Source organism: Anthonomus grandis, chromosome 2 (assembly GCF_022605725.1).
Source record: "Anthonomus grandis grandis chromosome 2, icAntGran1.3, whole genome shotgun sequence".
Lineage (NCBI taxonomy): Eukaryota > Metazoa > Arthropoda > Insecta > Coleoptera > Curculionidae > Anthonomus > Anthonomus grandis.
This window is the reverse complement of record NC_065547.1, coordinates 18,191,825-18,209,603: the sequence shown is the minus strand read 5'-3', so window position 1 is coordinate 18,209,603 and position 17,779 is coordinate 18,191,825. Positions and strand designations below refer to the sequence as shown.

Genomic DNA, 17,779 nt, shown 5'->3' with positions numbered 1-17,779 from the left:
TAGATGACAGAGCTATATCCATTTGCTCTTAAAACTGATAAAATCGGTTTCATTAACTTGGTAAACACGAAAGGAGCAGAACTTAGTCCGAAGGCATTACTGGGATAGACAACCATCAAAGAAAAATCTTAAATATTTTCTATGGCCTTCTTTTATTGGCACAAGTAAGTATGCGTCCTTAAGGTCTACCGTAGCTAAAAAACAATTAGGCTGGATCAAACTAGCGACAGTTTTTCTGTCCTAAATTTTAAAATCTTTTGTTTTTACAAAATAATTAAATTTCTTCAAATTTAACACAAGCCTATAAGACCCATCCGGCTTTGGAACCAGAAAATTTTTTTATAAATATTGACCCACACGTGGGGATACGCAACTTATTGCTCCCGATAACAAAAGGTTTTTTAATTAAACTTTTAATTCAACAGATTTTTTAATTAAGAGCTTTTCAGAACTAGACCACTGATGCTCAGTACCAGAAAAAACTTGTTTGAGTATACTAAGAAATGGGATTGAATAACCCTTCAACCATGATAAAATCACTTTATCATTAGTAATATGCCGCCATCTATTTATGAAAAATTTCAAACGGCCAGCATATTTATTTACCTCTACAGGCGCCTGTCCCTGCTCTGCCACTGATCTGGTTTCCTCCTAAACTGGGATTGGACTTTTTGACGGGGAGCTTATCGAGGCTGCAGTCCACTCCGATATGTTCCCCTGATCGACGATCTGAGTGGACGGACAGAGTTTAAATGCTGGGTCCTCAAAGGTTGAAGAAGTTTCCTAACCACTTTCTTCGATTTTAGCTGTTGACTCGAAACATCAATTGCCTTTTTTGCCTTAATGACCTCCTCTAGGTTACCCCTAAAAAGCCACTCGTCTGGCGGCGAGTTAGAAAGAGTATCTTTTAAATCTTTGTTAATATTTAATAAAATCAAATCTCGACGGGACATGGTTTCTTGGAAATGGACATCAGCTAGGAGACGTCCTGCATCGTCAAGGGCTTGGATATTCTCCTTATCCGCCTCCTCACCTCTCTCGTAAAGGATTGAAAGAACTTTGCCCACAGCTGTAATACCCGCCCCCACCTGCTTTTGTAGACTGACAAGGCAAGCGTCTCTCCTTACATTTGATTCATACATTTGAAAGCTGCTTTAGCATGTGGGTTAAGAGGGAGGTCTACCTGCGTAAAACGGGGTTAGCTCCTGTACCAAGACAAAAAAAGTTAGAAAGCTCAAATTTTGTGTAGGGATTGTTTATTGGATTATCTAGACGGGATGCTATTTAAAATTTTGAAAATCAAAAAAAACAATGTTGAAAATTTTTATTTTTTATTAAAACAATGTAAAATTGACCATCCCCTGTTCCTTAAATCTAATTAAACATAACACACGAAATATATATGTTGTAAACATTTTTGGTTTCTTTTAAAACCTAACCCAAAAAATATTAATAATTTTGGCTAAAAATTGGGTCTCCATAGGATATTTAGGCAGATCTGGCAACACCGTTCTTGTTTCTTAGGACGCACAATATTTGCCGGTCAGCTTTCATTGGTCGAAACGGTTTTGATAAACGGGTAGTGCTAAGTAGTCTTGATTTTATTCTAAGTGATATTCGCAATTATTATTTTCCTTTATTTTATTAGTGCATTGTGTTTTGTACTTTCGTGATTGTGTACTTTCGTCGTTGTTTAAAAATTTTCGTTATGGGTCGTAATAAATGAAACGTTGTGGATAAAAAACATTTAGGTTTAGCTACTTTTCGTAAAAGTAAAAAACGTATTTCAAAAAACGTCTGGTATAGTTTAGGTGAAGTGACTTGGTCAAGCTCCAAAATTGAGTATGTACAAAATACAATCAACATACTACATATACGCATTAAAATAAACTGCAAAATATATTACGATATTTAGTGATCGATTCCCGTATATATTTACGGTGGATTCGAGTCTTTCCAGCACAGCCTCCGGCGCGGCGGCCCGTTCAACAATCAATATTTGTCAGATAAAGATAGGCAAGTTCGGCACGGATAACGTAAACAGACGAAGATACGAGATTCTCTCGATGCTGCTGGGATTGAATTGTGGACGGGCCGGAAATAGGAAACACAGTCGCGCGCTCAAAAATAGGAAATGCAATTGTTTTATACGTTTCATTATTTTTATTTTACAGTTTTCTTCAACTAAACAAATATAAGCAAAATATTAACTTTTATTGTGTTCCATTATTTATAAACGTAATTTTTTATTAGATATTATATATTATACGACGTGTTACAAATTCCTAGCTCACTATTGGGATCTCGGTAAATATAAGAGTTACGAAGATGGTTAAATTTAGGACGAAGTTTCGCATTTTTGAGCCTAAAAATGTGCCATTTGAAAATTTGTTTAAAAAATATTTAAATTTATATTTCTTGTTGGGGCGCTATTGGACCACCCCTTTTGTACGTGGAAATAATGTTGCGAAGAATCAACCATTTCTTAAGATGCCTGCCATAATATATAGGTCTGTATATGGTAATAATTAAAACAATTTTGAATTTTGTAAGTGTGTTAAAATTAGCATGGTGAAGACTTGGCTCACCCTAAAATCGGTTTCGCGTTTATATTATACTGTAGTTCTTGTTGTTATTCTATTTGTTATATACTGTTGATGTTTTCTTTTATTTACTTTCGTCTCAACTTTTGAACAATAAAAATGAAATTTTTGCGGCCTTTTAATACTAGTGATAATGAATCGAATAGTTGTGGTAAATAGGTATTTTTAGGCATTTCATAATCTCTTAGTTTATGATCGCTTTACCGATCAAATTTTAAGAGAGCATCAATTTTTTAACACGTGTCATTTTTCACCTGAATATATTTTAAACCTGAATTATAATTTTTAAACATAATGTACTTTAAAAAATATCATTAATATTTGCTTAACAAAAAAAATACAGTACTGTTTTTTTAAGATAAAAATTCAAGGTTAAATTAAATTTTTGACATTAAAATTAACGAGTCACTTATTTTGGGTATTATGTCACTTATATTAAATATCAATTTAGAAAATACTATCTCATACGCTCAAATAATGAAAAGAAGAAGAAAATAGACTTATTCACATATTTAAAATATATTTGAATTTAAATTTTTAACAAAACCTTTCGTTATATTTACTTTAATGTAAGTTCAATAAGTCTTAAATACAATAATTTAAATAGATATAATAGATACCGCGAATGAATCCAATTATAATTCATGCCAATGACGAATCCAGTTCTGAAGAGATGGATAGTGATGCTAAATAGATAAGCATTTTTGGACGTAAAAAAGTGTGGGTGCAAAATTATGAATACATAGTTAACTTCACTTATATTTGATTTCGATAAGCCCAAAAATTTCATTTTCAATTTCATTTCAATGAAAATTCATTGTTCAGCGGAAATTTTTGGGCTTATCGAAACAAATATCAGCGGAGGCAAGTATAACAATATTCTATTGCAGCACGGCCACGACATTATTTTATACCTATGTAACAACAAACCACCCAACCTTTTGACAATTTTTTTAATAATTAAAAAAAAACTGTGTATATTTCATTAAATCTAACCACGACTTTTGCGTGACTTGATAAATGTTTTTGTTGGTTGTAAAATAACTTTTAACTAAATTTTTACTATATATATTAAGCCAGAGAACAACACGTTATATGCACGCCAATGCCCTATAAAGAAACCGCCGCGTGCTAAACTTTTTTACTTTTTATACTTGTCCAAGTAACTTCACCTAAACTATAAATATAATGCTTTTTTTGTAATTAATAAGTGTACAAGGTGTCCCAGTATATGGTCTAGAGATGCTCGTAATAAGAGCGAAATATGTAACCGATTTTATTTATTATACAATTTTAAAGTTATTTGAGACCGGTGACTTGGAGTTTTATACAGTTTCCGCGTTTTTGGTAGAGGGCGTTCGTCGCGTTAGTTTTTACTTTTTTAGAACATAATCGCACTTTTAGGTTTTCATAATATGTGAATGACTTAAATTTACTAGATTTTTAGCAATGCAATCCTAAATAAAATAAAATTAATACCTAAGATTATTTTTAAAAAAATATTACGACTTTTGTTAATTCTTATATCTGCCGTATTTTAAAAAGAAGATCCTCATTATTTTTAACATATTTACAGATTTTACAATTTTTATATTTAGTTCATTTAGATTATTAATTATAGGACTATCATAAACAATTGATTTCAAATATCCCCAAATACAGAAGTCCATGGGGTTTAAGTCTGGACCACGCGCAGGCCAAAGCAAAGGTCCTCCACGGCCAATCCAGCGTTCGGGATATTATTCGTCAAGATAATTGCGTACCTGTCGAGAAAAATGCGCGAACATGTATCTTACATAAAATACATGTTCTGCTTAACATTTAATGGTTTATCTCTAAGTACGAGTCTCCGTTCAAATTATTAAAATTAAATGCCCATTTGTAATTTCAAAAATTAGTACTGAAATGGGAATTAGAGAAAAAAACTTACATTTGCTATCATTGAAAATGGTTCCTTACATCTAAAAAGGAACCACAACTATTACTATCAAATTCAGGGACAGTTGCAAGTTACAAAAAGAAAATTCTGTTTCTTTGTAGTATAAAGCCCTCTTGGATTAATTGTATAGAAGGTAAATCATTGTATTAATAAGTTCTCATTCAACCGATAATCCGTAATTTTAACAGTATTAAAATTTAACTTTCGTTGAGGACATTTCAAAAAAATGTTATAAGATCAATAATATTGCGATAAAGGTATAATTTTAACTCTTACTTTAACTACATACTACATAATGTATTTCTTTTTTGAAAAATGTATTATGATTTTTAAAATATGAAACATCACCATTATTCATTATAGCTATGCCTTATAATTTTTAATAGTCGTTTTTCTTGAAGATTCCTCGTAATGAAGCATTTTGGAGAGTTAAAATGTTGCCCAAACTAAAATATTTTTATGAACATTACCTTTTACCGGAAGTTGATCCACTTTATCCAAAAGGAATACCACTTAGAGACAAAGCAGAAGAATCAAACATATTATTATAATACAATATAATCATTAGGTTTGTTCTAGCACAATATTTGGAATGGTTTGAAACTAGTTTAGTGTATATCCCAGTTGCGCGTGATTAGCCTGAAACCTCGTTGCAAACGGTTCCATTATGTAATGTCTCACACATTCACCCATAGGGAGTATTATTTGTGTATGGTTTCTGTATTGGTAGCGCATTACGTTCTGTTGATGAATACCGACGTGGTTTTCCAAATCGAAGAATTCCTAATCGAAAAGTTTTTCAGACAGTTTTTGCAAACGCTCAGGAAACAGGAATGTTTCCAAGCATAAGAATTAATTCTGAACGAGAGGCGGATATGGCTGAAGAGAACCCGAGTGTTAGTACGAGGCGGATTACAAAAGAACTTCGATTAGTATCACATGTAGATGTTTGGAAGACACTTAGGAAAAACGGTTTTAAGCCTATCCATATTCAACCGGTTCAACATCTTCAAGAAGGTGATTTTGGCTTAGGGGTTCAATTTTGTGAATGGATCCCACAAAATCGAGACCTACATAATTACATTTTATTTAGCGATGAAGCTTATTTTACCCGCAATGGAATTAATAACCGACACAATGAACATCGGTAGTCAGATGAAAATCCTCATGCCACGTTTGAACAAAACGGCCAACAATCTTACAAATAAACTTCAGAACCGATTATTTCTGAAACGGTCGAGAATCGGATTAGAACATATGAGTTAATTTATCTTATTTTGACCTTCTGAACATGTTCCCAAAATATTTCCTTTTCCTCCCGAAACACCCTGTATGTACATATGTAAAACTTTATAACATAAAAAGTAGTTAATAAACCTAACAAGAAGTAAGACCAGTTGACTTGCGTCCCTGGTAATCGAGATTCGATATATCAGGGAGAAGGGAACGGTGGAGTGGGTAATTATGGCAGCCAGTGTTGCTACTTTCAGCGAAAACTGCACCGGCCACGAAACTACTGTCGCGCTTCGAAACCGATTTTGTCACGTGGTGGACCGCAGTCTTAAGATTGGGAGGAAGAATATTTTGGCAATTTTGCGGCGGAGCATATTTTGCTATTAATGTTTTACGATTTTCTAAATCCATCCCTTTTCGCAGGATCACATCCCAGCGACTAGCGATATCACCATGCAACGAGGGCGGGAACAGCGTTGGAGAAACATGTTCATCTCCTAGCAAGGCTTGAAACTCTTTGTTAATAGACACCTGGGCGTCACTGTCCTGTTCTATATCTACAGCAATAGGCTGCAAATCGCGCGCCGATACAAAGTCTACATCTGAAAAGAAATATAGACTAATTGGAAAAAATGCAAATAAAACAACTGGATTTCTGTTCCCGCCTCAATAAGGCGATTTTTTTTTGTTTTAATAAAAAAGGCGCTAAAGGATCTCCCTCAAACTCCAAATGACTCACTGTCATAAAAACAACTCTGCCCCGTCACTGAGGCTTGCATTCATAAATGCAACTGCCTAGGTGATAAAGAACTCACTGCCCTTATCACCGCCCCGTCACTGGGGCACGGCTCTGACCAGGTATTAAAACACATTTTTATGTTAGGAGTATGTTATCGCTTGCGACAAAGATCTTCACTGACAAAAACGCAACCCCAACATTGGAGACCCAAAGATATGAGAGCATTACATATAAATATCTGTAAAATAAAAGTAAATAATAAGTACATCTACCACCAATACCGTTCTCTCCCTGCCTTGCACTTGAAGGCTGTGCCACCCCTCTCCCCTCCTCCCTTTCCCTTTCACAACTACCTTGCGATTGGGACCAATCTGAAGAAGAAGGCAAAATAGGTCGGCGGACGCGATGCGTCTTTCTTTTCCTCGATCTCGAAAAACGAACCACTACCGCTGTCACGTGAACTGGAACTCAAACGCGATAGTCTCCGGGATCGATCACGCCGCCTTGACATGGAACGACGGTTGCGACAACTTGAACGTCTTTCATTTTCGACACTTTTTAATCTTTCATCCAAAGATTTCACCGATTTTAGAATCTCAGAAAGCATACCCCGATCCGAAGAAGACACACGGGAACGCTTCCGTAATGGAGACGACATTTTGGGAGTTGAAAAAACCAATTTAATACGCACACCACCGAATTCGATTTAAGCGCATAAAACGGCGACGTGGGTACACCGGCACTAAGAAATAGACTGAGGAACTGATCGATAGGTAGAGATGCATATGGCACAGCTTAACTACGGAACAGCCATGATACTATTACTGGCAAGATAAACCCACTTGGCGATGCAATTTCGTGTGACTTTGCGCATGACGTCACTCGATGACAAAAATTCTGTTTGTCGGTTGGAAAAGCAGTATTTTAAAGCCTTTTTTATTTAACATTACTTATTAAGTATTATTATATTTTGTCATATGAAATATGCTATGATTATTATAATAGTATGTAAAATATTTCCTTAATAGTATGTAGGATTCGTGGATACGTGCAAGGATAGTAAAGCCTTATATAATATAAATGCCTATTTTGGTTTTGGATAAGGTTTAAAAAACGATTTTTATTATTTAAGGTATTTAAATTTGAAAATAAATATACACAATATGAAACGTCTGAAGGCTTGTTAATTAATAATAAATTAATAATACTTTATAGCCAAAACAAAGGATTTGTGGTTTTTATTTAACTTTTTTTTACTTTAGACGAATGCCTCTGCAGAAAAATATCAGTGATATAATATGTACATATTTTATTATGTTGTAAAAAAAATAATCAAAAATAGAGGATTGATATACAGCCTATTGTGACAATTAACTTTCATAAAATTGTGTGCGCTAAGTATACATATGAGTACCCATTGGTTGTTGGTAATAATAGTGTTACCAGTAAATGCCAAAAGAAAATGCATGATGCCATTGATGACATACAACCAATTAATTTCACTTTCTTAAGTATCTATAATCTATATTTTTTTAAATTGCTTATGGGTAGACGTGTTATTAAAATGGTTTTGTAATCCATTGTCGGCAAACTTGTTTGTCCTTTGGAAATCTAAAGAATCGGCAATCCGAAACTACCTTACTTTTTTTGTTGTTGTCGCTTTAACAACCCACAACTGCACAGTACACCATGATAAAAAAAATTTAATTATTATAATTTAATAAACTCTGCCATATTTGTCACACAAAATACACACAAAAGAAATAAACCATGCCCTAACCCTAAATTTCATCAAACATCTAAAGCAAAAACGAAACGTCATATTAAAATGTATTAAAACTCTGTTCATGTATTAAAAGCTGTTCCTGGGGAAATTTGTCATCGACTGACGTCAGGCGTACGAGAGAGATAGGCTCATCTCATGCGCGTGGGTTTATCTTCTCGAGTATTAGTATCATGCGGAACATAGTGTTGTAAAAATCCGGATTAATTCAATATCCGGACAATATTGATTCGGATGAATTGAAAATTCGGTTTTTTCATCCGCTCGATGTCTCGCCCGTTCGGCAAATTATGCCATGTTTCGGGATCGATGCTCGACCGTCCGATAAACGTTTTTTATAGCTGTTTTTTGAATATAAGGTATGCATTATGCAACCCATTAGACATTTCGTTTTTACGGATTTCTACATGATGTTAAAACTAAAATAGCTAATTATGTATGTAATAAATCAAGTGTATTTTAAACGATGCAAAATATCAATACGAAAATGCAATACAAAAAGTTTGGGCGTTCTTGTATTGTCTCTTATGTTTCTAAATGAGTACAATAAGGATAGATAAAGTAATATTTACACAAGGCCCCGCGACGATATTGCCGATTGCCGGGTTATTTGTCCGGACGATTTAATTCGGATTCTCTTAGCCGGTGGAACCTGGAACTTGAGCAAAATGTTTCGCTTCGGCCCGACAGTACCGTAGTAGGTAATTTTTGAGCTTTATTTTAATACTAGACTATCTAATACAGATATTACAATAAAATTAGCTATCCAATAGGTAGGAAAATAAATGTTTTACCTGGATAAACGAGATATTTGATTGCTTTTATTTCCGAATGATTAATGATCATAATAATAGAACAGTAATATCGATGTTCGATTAAATCAATATCGCAAATGAATTTAATAAAAAAAAGGTGTGAATAAGGTTAGGTACATAATAAAATTACGTAGTTTAGAGTTTTAATACATTTTATTGCCTATTTTAAATCATGCTTAAAGATCTTTACAGATGTCTCTATCTTTTTTAAGAAAACAATAAGCTTAACTAGTTATAGAAATATTTATAATTTAAACCTAATCACTATTTATTTAATATTTACACTGACAATTTTGTCATCTATGACTAACCCAATTACATAGTCTTGATTGCGTCATAAAATAAATTAGCTTTAATGGACATTTTGTTGAAACATAATATGCAATATTTCTTTTGTTTTTGAAAACTGTCAATCTTTGCTTTCAATAATTTATAAAATTGAGGGTTATCTAATCCTGGTTCTATTTTAACTGCTCTCATTTCCTGTAGCAATGTGTTTGGTGAGGGAAGACAATATTTCTTCATTAAATATTTTTTGTAAACTCCAGAAAAATATATAGGCAAGCATTCAAGTTAAATCTTATACTATAACGTCTACCCTTTGCTTTCTTATTCCCTTGTGCTACTTACATATTAATACACTTAGCAGTGTCTTCCGACTTGCAAAATTTAAATGTCAAGAAATAAGAGACATATATTGGTCTAGAGATATATTATCTAAGTTATTTTCCAATTGATTTTCAAGTACCTGAACCCTTTGTCGCAAATATTTATTTTCTGCCGTTAATGACTTAATAGTATGCCTATATTTTACCTTCCTCGGAGTATCTGAACTCAAACTGATCGATGTTTGGGTAGATGTTGGAGACATCAGAGGAGGACTAATAACATTTGGAAGATTGCTACCAATTGAAACATCGGCTTCGAACTCGGTGTTAACTGTAATTGTTTGATTAGCTGAAAAAATACATTATACTTAAATTTGTAAATTTTAGTATAATGTATTAAATGATTTTTTTACATGCACCAGGAGAAGTAACAAAATGATACCGTTTTATATCATATTTATTTATTAAAAAGTGAAGAGAAAGTTTAACAAGTAAACAAAAATCAATTATTATTGTTCAACTTAAAACAAACTGTATGTAGTGTTAAATTAAAAACACCCTATCATATTTTTGTGAAATTATAATATAATATCAAAAAATTAATTTTTAAAGCCCAACAAAGAGGTTTCTTTATCGATTGGTGATGATGAATACGATAATAATATGAAATTTGAATAATGTAAACATTAGTCGTTTTTATCTCTGGGGTGGAGAATTGTGGAGAAAGGCAGTTAGTAATATACCCTTTATTTTGCTCCCATAAATTAAATGCAGCAAAAATATGAATTGAATTTTTTTTTAAGAGACAGAAAAATTAGATAATTGATGAGTTTATCCTAAAAAATAGATTTCATATGCATAGGCGTTGCAAGAAAAAAGGGATGAGGGGAAAAGAGTGCATACCCCCTTTTTTAACTGTTCACTATTTTTTTTGTTTTACCCAAATTTGAAATTTCATTCGCATAATATCTTAAAAAGCCAATTTTTACATAATTTTTTGATGGTACCTACTAGTGCCGTCTATTCAGGTGTAGTAGGTACCACTTCACCAAAAATAAATATCGAAACAAAAAAAATTCGTTCATTTCGTTTTAAATTTTATAATAAAACAAAACAAAACTTTGGAATAAAAAATAAGCAATAAATAATTTTTTTGGAGGTTAAAAATATACGTTTTTGGGCGTGCCACCTGCGGCGGAATTTTACCTATTTTTCTATTTGCTGTTTTACTTCTAGGGCGCCCCTCCAAACACAAACCTCACGACATGCCACTGCACCCCTGTATATTAAACCTATATTATAAAATAATAGTGTAAATACCTGAGTCAGTTCCTGCAACAGCTGGAATTAATGACCCCTTATCTTCTGCAACAGCTGGAACTATTATTCTATCATCAAGAATTCGTATTTTTGCAGAAAGTAAGGGGGGTGCACTATAGGAATGATCATGTACTGCAGTTTTAGAACTGCCTTCAATAGACGGAAATAGAGTTGGCGTTGCAGTAGCTATCAATCGAATGTGAAGGTGATTTGTAAACATATTCTCTTCAAAATGATTTTCGCATAACCGATAGCTTTTATATAAGTCCGAAAGTTTTTCCAATAGGTCCTCACGATTGGGTTTCATTGCCCATATCCTGACTCTGTAAAAATAGAATGAATGAATAAAGATCCTATAAATTTTGCGTTTTGTCTAACAATAGTTGTTTCGTTGCCAAATTTTAATTTTTCAACATGTAAAAAGTACCTAGGTGCTTTATATTAATATTAATAAATATAAGTTTACAATAAATATATCATCTTGTAAATTTCGACGCGAAATAGCTAATAAAACAGATTTTTGTAAATGCCTATTATTATCCAAGTTTTTAATTTCTAAATTACTCAATATGTATGATTTCAATTCCTCATGAAAACCTATTTACTATCATAATAAATCCAAAAAACCGACATCTTTTGTTGGATCAAAAATTACTCCGAAATATTCTTTAGATACAATTTTAGGGAGGGCTGATTAATTTTGTGTAGACCGTTATACCGAAAATATAATATTATAGGCAATTTTGTCCGTAATAGGTACCATAAAGGTAACTTCTAAATATCAGGTAGACAAATTTTATAGATGTCATAATATGACCGGCGCCGTCTACAGACGAGACGAGATAGCCATAACAGGATTTAAGAGGGATTTTTTTGGCCTGAATTACAAAAAGAAAACTAAATAAGATAATAAAAATTCTACGCAGCTTGCAAGTCTAATCTGCGAATCAGTACATAACCTCTTTTAATTAAAAGCGCTTTGCGTCTATTCTATTATTGAAACAACATGAATATATAATATGAAATGTAAAATCCGTTCTAGCTAATAGAATACGACCATAAATCCCTGTCAATGTCAGAAACTTATTTTTATTAAAAGAAAGAATTTTAAATCAATAACATTTAATTCTTGGATGTTTGAATATTCCAACAAAAAAGAATTTATTAAACTCTATCAAAAACTGGGGTCAGGATTTGGGCCAAAAGGTTTTCCATTGTACGTATATTTTCACGCCTAATTTTTTCGCCCATACCTTCTCAATCGAATATTCTGTAGGTACTTTATAAAATTATGTTCCGACATTTTTGTGATAATTTTCGTCTTAAAACGGCTCTTAGGTATAATAATTGGTAGGTGGCTTTACTTACCGATTAGGATCCTTGGGAAAACGATAGAATTTCTTTTTTGAGTTGTACCCTTTAATAGAACAGTTTGGCACTGCACACACGTGTCCCGATTTTCTATCACTCATTTCGCAATCAAAGTAACAAAGCATCTGCAAATCATCAAATCAAACAAAACGAACAAAAATACATAAGAATATCAGCGCACGCTACTGCTACTGAACGAATAAAACCGGGAACACATTGCTCTGACGTGTTGTGTTGCGATGTGTTGTGATGCGTTATGATGTGAATCATACTGCTTATTTTGCGTGTATTTAAATGAGCAGTGTGCACATTCATCTGATGCGGTTCGTTCTGACGCGTTCTGACCTGTCGTGTCGCGATAAAATGCGGGTGAACCAGATTTTTGTTTGACACCGTCAGAGCGTCAGAACGTTTTCGGCCGTAGGTTGTAGCGCGATGGCCGCGATGGTGAACGAAATTGAACTAATTGAAAATGTAAGAAATCATGAATGTTTATTTAACGTCAAGTCAAGACACTACCGAAATCAAAGTATGAGACAAGAAGCATGGGAGGAGATAGCAAAGGAAATTAATAGCCCATGTAAGCTTATTTTAATTTATTTTATTTATTTTTATATACATACATAGTTACATAGGTACTGTATTTTTTTAAATTTATTATTACGTTACGCCCACGTCGTACAGTTTCTAATTGCCATGGTACACTACCAATATCTGATAGAAAATAATCTCTAAATTTGTCCCGAACGCGAAAAGCATCTTGAGTAGAATTTTGACCCAAGGGTGGCACTAATGTAAAACACGATTCGAGGGTGTTACGATATATTTCTTCTGGCTCAAAATCATTATTGCAGCATAACATATTATGAAGACAAATTGCGGCATATACTATGTCATCAACAAAATCTGGTTGTATTTCCATGTGCTTAAGAAAAATTCGCCATCGTGCTGCAAGAATTCCAAAACTATTTTCCACTACTCTCCTAGCCCGCGAAAGCCTATAGTTAAAAATTTTATTTGGCTCATTTCCTGCTACATAACGCCGGCTATAGGGGCGTAATAAATACGATTTTAGTGGGAAAGCTTCGTCTCCCACAATAACATGAGGTAAAGCTTCACCGTTTTGTGTAAGCGGCTTATCAGCTAGAAGATTCAGTGTATTATTAGCTAACGAAATTCCCAGAGAAGACTTGGCAAAAATTCCTCCATCGCTGTTGCGACGATATGAGCCCACATCAATCGCTATGAATCGGTAATTAGCATCTACCAGCACCAGCAGAACAATTGAGTTACAACCTTTGTAGTTATAATAATTTGATCCGCCATTAATAGGACAGCGAATATTTATATGCTTTCCGTCTAAAGCGCCTATACAGTTAGGAAAGTTCCACATAGACTGATATCTTGCACTTATTTCTTCCCATCGTTGCTCTGTGGGTATTGGTAAAAATTCTGATGCTAGAAGTTCCTTTATGGCTTTTTCTACTTCTTTGATAATTTCACGAACTGTGCTAAATCCCATTTTATAACTGAAGCCAAGAGATCGAAATGAATTGCCAGTGGCTAAGAATCTGAAAAGAAAACCTGCTGTTAGCAAAATGATCACATTTGCATTTTATATAGAGATTTCCATATTAATTTTTCGACCCGATTTTGGCCCTGTTGTAATAGAAGGACATTGCTAAAATTTGGAGTAGATAAATTACTTTCAAATTACTTTAGTTTGTTTGTGGTACCAAAAAAGTATGACAAAAGACTTAAAAATGCATTATTTCTCTAAAAACAATTAATTTTTTATCACACGTATTTGCAGACGTCTATCAATTTTTAACATTTTTATATAGATACCGAGATGTAAGAAAACACTAATTTTGTTCTGTTTTTTTGCATGACTGATAGCTTATGGCATTTTGAGACTCTAAAATGTATCTATGTCAAGCATCAGTTATTTACTTCTATTAGATCAGGGCATAAAATAGTTGAAAAGTTAACTGGGAAATCCCTATGTGCGCCTTGAAAAAATACACCTAATAGTATGTATATGTATAAATAATTTAACTTTTTAATTAATTTAAATTTGTATTTTCTTTTAGTGCCATCGGTTCGAGAGACTTGGACTAAATTGAGAAACGCATTCCTAAACGCAAAAAAGCGAAGGCAGACCAAGAGTGGACAAGAGACAACAAAAGTGGTTCCCTGGAAGTATGAACAAGAAATGTCGTTTTTAATACCACATCTAGAGTGTCGCCAAACTAAAAGCAATCTAGAATCACAAAAAGATCAACCAAATGTAATTGATGACGAGAGCACTGGCAGTGACGATGTTATTAATAATACGCTCCAAGAAAGTATCACCTTGAATGCAGACAATTTGACACAGACACAACATTCAAGCACTGACACACCAGTTATCAGTACCCCGATCCATCCAAAATATTCGCAAAAAAAAGCCCGTTTATCCAGCAAAGATATATCTCTGAATCCAACAGAGGAAATGGTGCGTATCATGAAACAAAACGCCGAGGCACGAAATGAGAGACGCAATAAGATAAATTCAGATTCTCCTTCCTCTAATTTGGATGAGGTAGACATGTTTTACCTTAGTATGGCCAAAACAGTGAAACGCTTACCACAAAGGGAACAGGCATATATTAGAATGGAGTTTTGCCGAATGGTATCTGAAGCAGAAATCAGGAATTTGGATGCAAAAAGCCTTCCCGTCTCGGTGACAATCTCCACAGATAATCAGTCAACGTCAACATCATCTCTGCAATCCACTCCTTTGCATAGTCCAACTGATTTATCAACTCAATACAACAACTGTCCGTCATCTGGTACGAGTACTTCCTACGTGCAACTTACTCCTTTGCGAAATCCAACTAATTTATCAACTCAGAGCAGCTGTCCACAATCTGGTACGAGTACTTCCTACTCTCCATCGCTGTATGAACACGGATTTACCCCATTTATGTAAAATATTACTAAAATATTACTTATTTAGAAATAAAAGTTATTTACCTTAAAAATACAGCTAATCTTTCTCTTGTACAGATCGCTCTTCGAAAAGTGGTATCAATTTTTTTTATTCTTTCTTCAATTTTTCCATGTAAACTTTCAAATTGATCCCTGGACATCCTAAAGTACATATGGAAGCGATTTGCATCTTTAATAAGTAGATTCACTAAAGTATGATATTCGCCAAATGATTCTCTATTTTCGTTTATTTCGTGAATCCAAATTTTTTTTTTCTTAGGTTTTGTAGAACAAATAATAGCAACAGCACATTCTTCAATTTCTTCATCAAATTCATCTGATGAGCTTGAATTCATGGTGAACAAACGCAAACAACACACCGCTATACTGTCACTGCATCAATTAAATATAAAATATTAACGTCTGACATTGGTCAGACCTAATATGATGCATCAGAACAATCTGTTTACAACCCGTCACATCATAATGCATCACAACACATCGCAACACAACACGTCAGAGCAATGTGTTCCCGGCTTATTGGTAAAACCGACAACCCGATCGGACGCCAAAGAATTCTTTTACCCCAAGAGGCGGGGCATAAACGCTGCGCGACTAGATCGACGCAAACCTTTTCTCATAAGAAAGTTGTAGAGCTGTTTTGTAGTTAAGCTGTGCATATGGCATCCGGGAAGAGGGAGACTTTTTTGTTTGCTTTGAATTTAGTGGTGGATATCAGTGCTTCGCGTAGATAGTACATGACAATTATTTACGAGACGAGACCGACTATAATTTATTATTTATGTATCTCGTGTTTGAAGATGAAGAGATTGTTTATTGTTTACGGTTCCGAGTTCCGGCGTACATTATTCTTTGTGTTGTGTGTTTTTTTTTGCCCAATTTTTTTATTGCTTAGCAATGTATGCTTGCTGCGTTCCAAACTATTCTTTTAAGAACAAACCATTTCACGGATTCCCTCAGGATTCACAGGAAAGGAAAAGTAACATAACTTAAAATGTAGTTTTATGTACAGAGATCAGTGGCGGCTTGTGAGTTTTTGGAAAGGGGAGGCTAAAGGATAAGTGCAGATAGAAAGGCCGCCAAAAAAGGCCACGCCCACTTTATATCCAATTCTCATTAAAAGTTAGTCTTGAAAATCGTTTTACAAGTCGTGTTCGATTTTACTTTTAATATTGCCTATTTTAGGTATCCTAATGTAATAATAATTATATATACATAATTAATATTGTTAAATATTTAATTATTAGGTACTTTTTATATATTATTTTTGAAATATTTTTTTTAAAAACAAGAAATATAATAAACTCTTCTCAGTCAACAATTCATACTTTTTTTGGCTCATACAAAATTAGCAGATTTCAAAAAAATAGTTATATTTAATATTGGACCTAAAAGTATATTTTATTGTCCAGCAAGAAGCAGCGCGGAGGTGAGAGTTAATTCTTCCCAGGAATAGGAAGGGATAAGGAAATAGGGCTATGGTTTATGAAATAAACAAAAATAAGGTATATATTATATGGGACTAGAAAAATAGGATAATAAATAAAAAGAAGAATTTTATCAACAACTGAAACCATTAGTGGTTTTATATACAATAATAAAACAAAACGTAAAAATATTTGCCTTGGTAAAAACTTTGGGTAGTTGCTTATATTGCAGATAGCAGAATGTGCTCTAAAAGTTTATAAAAAATAATATTTACATATTTACAAAATTATTCTATAAATAAAAAAAAAACTCGACTCTAGCAAAACCATGTAATGGTTTTATATACAAAATATAACAAAAACGTAAAAATATTTTCCTTGTTAAAAACTTTGGTTAAGTAGCTTATAATGTAAATAGTATAAATAAGCTTTAAAATAATATATTATATACATACATACATACATACATATTTATGTACAAAAAATATTTTATAAATAAAAAAATCTGTTCTAGCCAAAACCATGTTATGGTTTTATATGCTGAATAGAACAAAAGGAAAACATATTTTCTCTTTGGAAAAAACTTTGGTTATTATTGCTTTATATCACAAACAAATACTTAGTAGGAATAGGTTTTAAAACTCTAAAATAAAAATATAATATACATGTTTATGTCCAAGCGAATAAGATAATACTTTATTATGTACAATGTACATACATATATGTATACATTATAGTCATTATACATCAGTTATTTTTTTGTTGTTTTTTTTAAATTTTTTTTCTGTGGACTCTACTCTGGTTTGAAAATTAAGGGAATTCTTCGGTTTTTCATATTAGCAAAGAAGTCTATAACTTCGTCATAAAATTTGTCATTTTTTGTCATTTCTTTTATATACTCTTTTTCGATTGAAAGAAGAGATATATTATTTAGTCGCATTTGGGTC

The 17,779-nt window shown here is 33.1% G+C and overlaps 2 protein-coding genes across 3 annotated transcripts in view; both read left to right on the top strand.

Moving 5' to 3' along the window:
* LOC126750593 (WD repeat-containing protein 18) overlaps positions 1–17,779 on the top strand; it is a 119,210-nt gene that overhangs the window by 30,763 nt on the left and 70,668 nt on the right. The window lies entirely within an intron of this gene.
* LOC126750595 (uncharacterized) lies at positions 12,618–16,921 on the top strand. The gene is made up of 2 exons (XM_050460245.1): positions 12,618–12,991; positions 14,505–16,921. The coding sequence occupies exons 1-2, from the start codon at positions 12,847–12,849 to the stop codon at positions 15,383–15,385; spliced, it is 1,026 nt and encodes a 341-aa protein (XP_050316202.1). The 5' UTR covers positions 12,618–12,846; the 3' UTR covers positions 15,386–16,921.

Bases quoted from the DNA above. Each gene is read 5' to 3' on its own strand.
- LOC126750595 (XM_050460245.1), top strand. From the start codon at position 12,847: ATGGCCGCGATGGTGAACGAAATTGAACTAATTGAAAATGTAAGAAAT. The intron at 12,992-14,504 runs GTAAGCTTATTT...ATTTTCTTTTAG, and splicing joins AAAGGAAATTAATAGCCCAT to TGCCATCGGTTCGAGAGACT.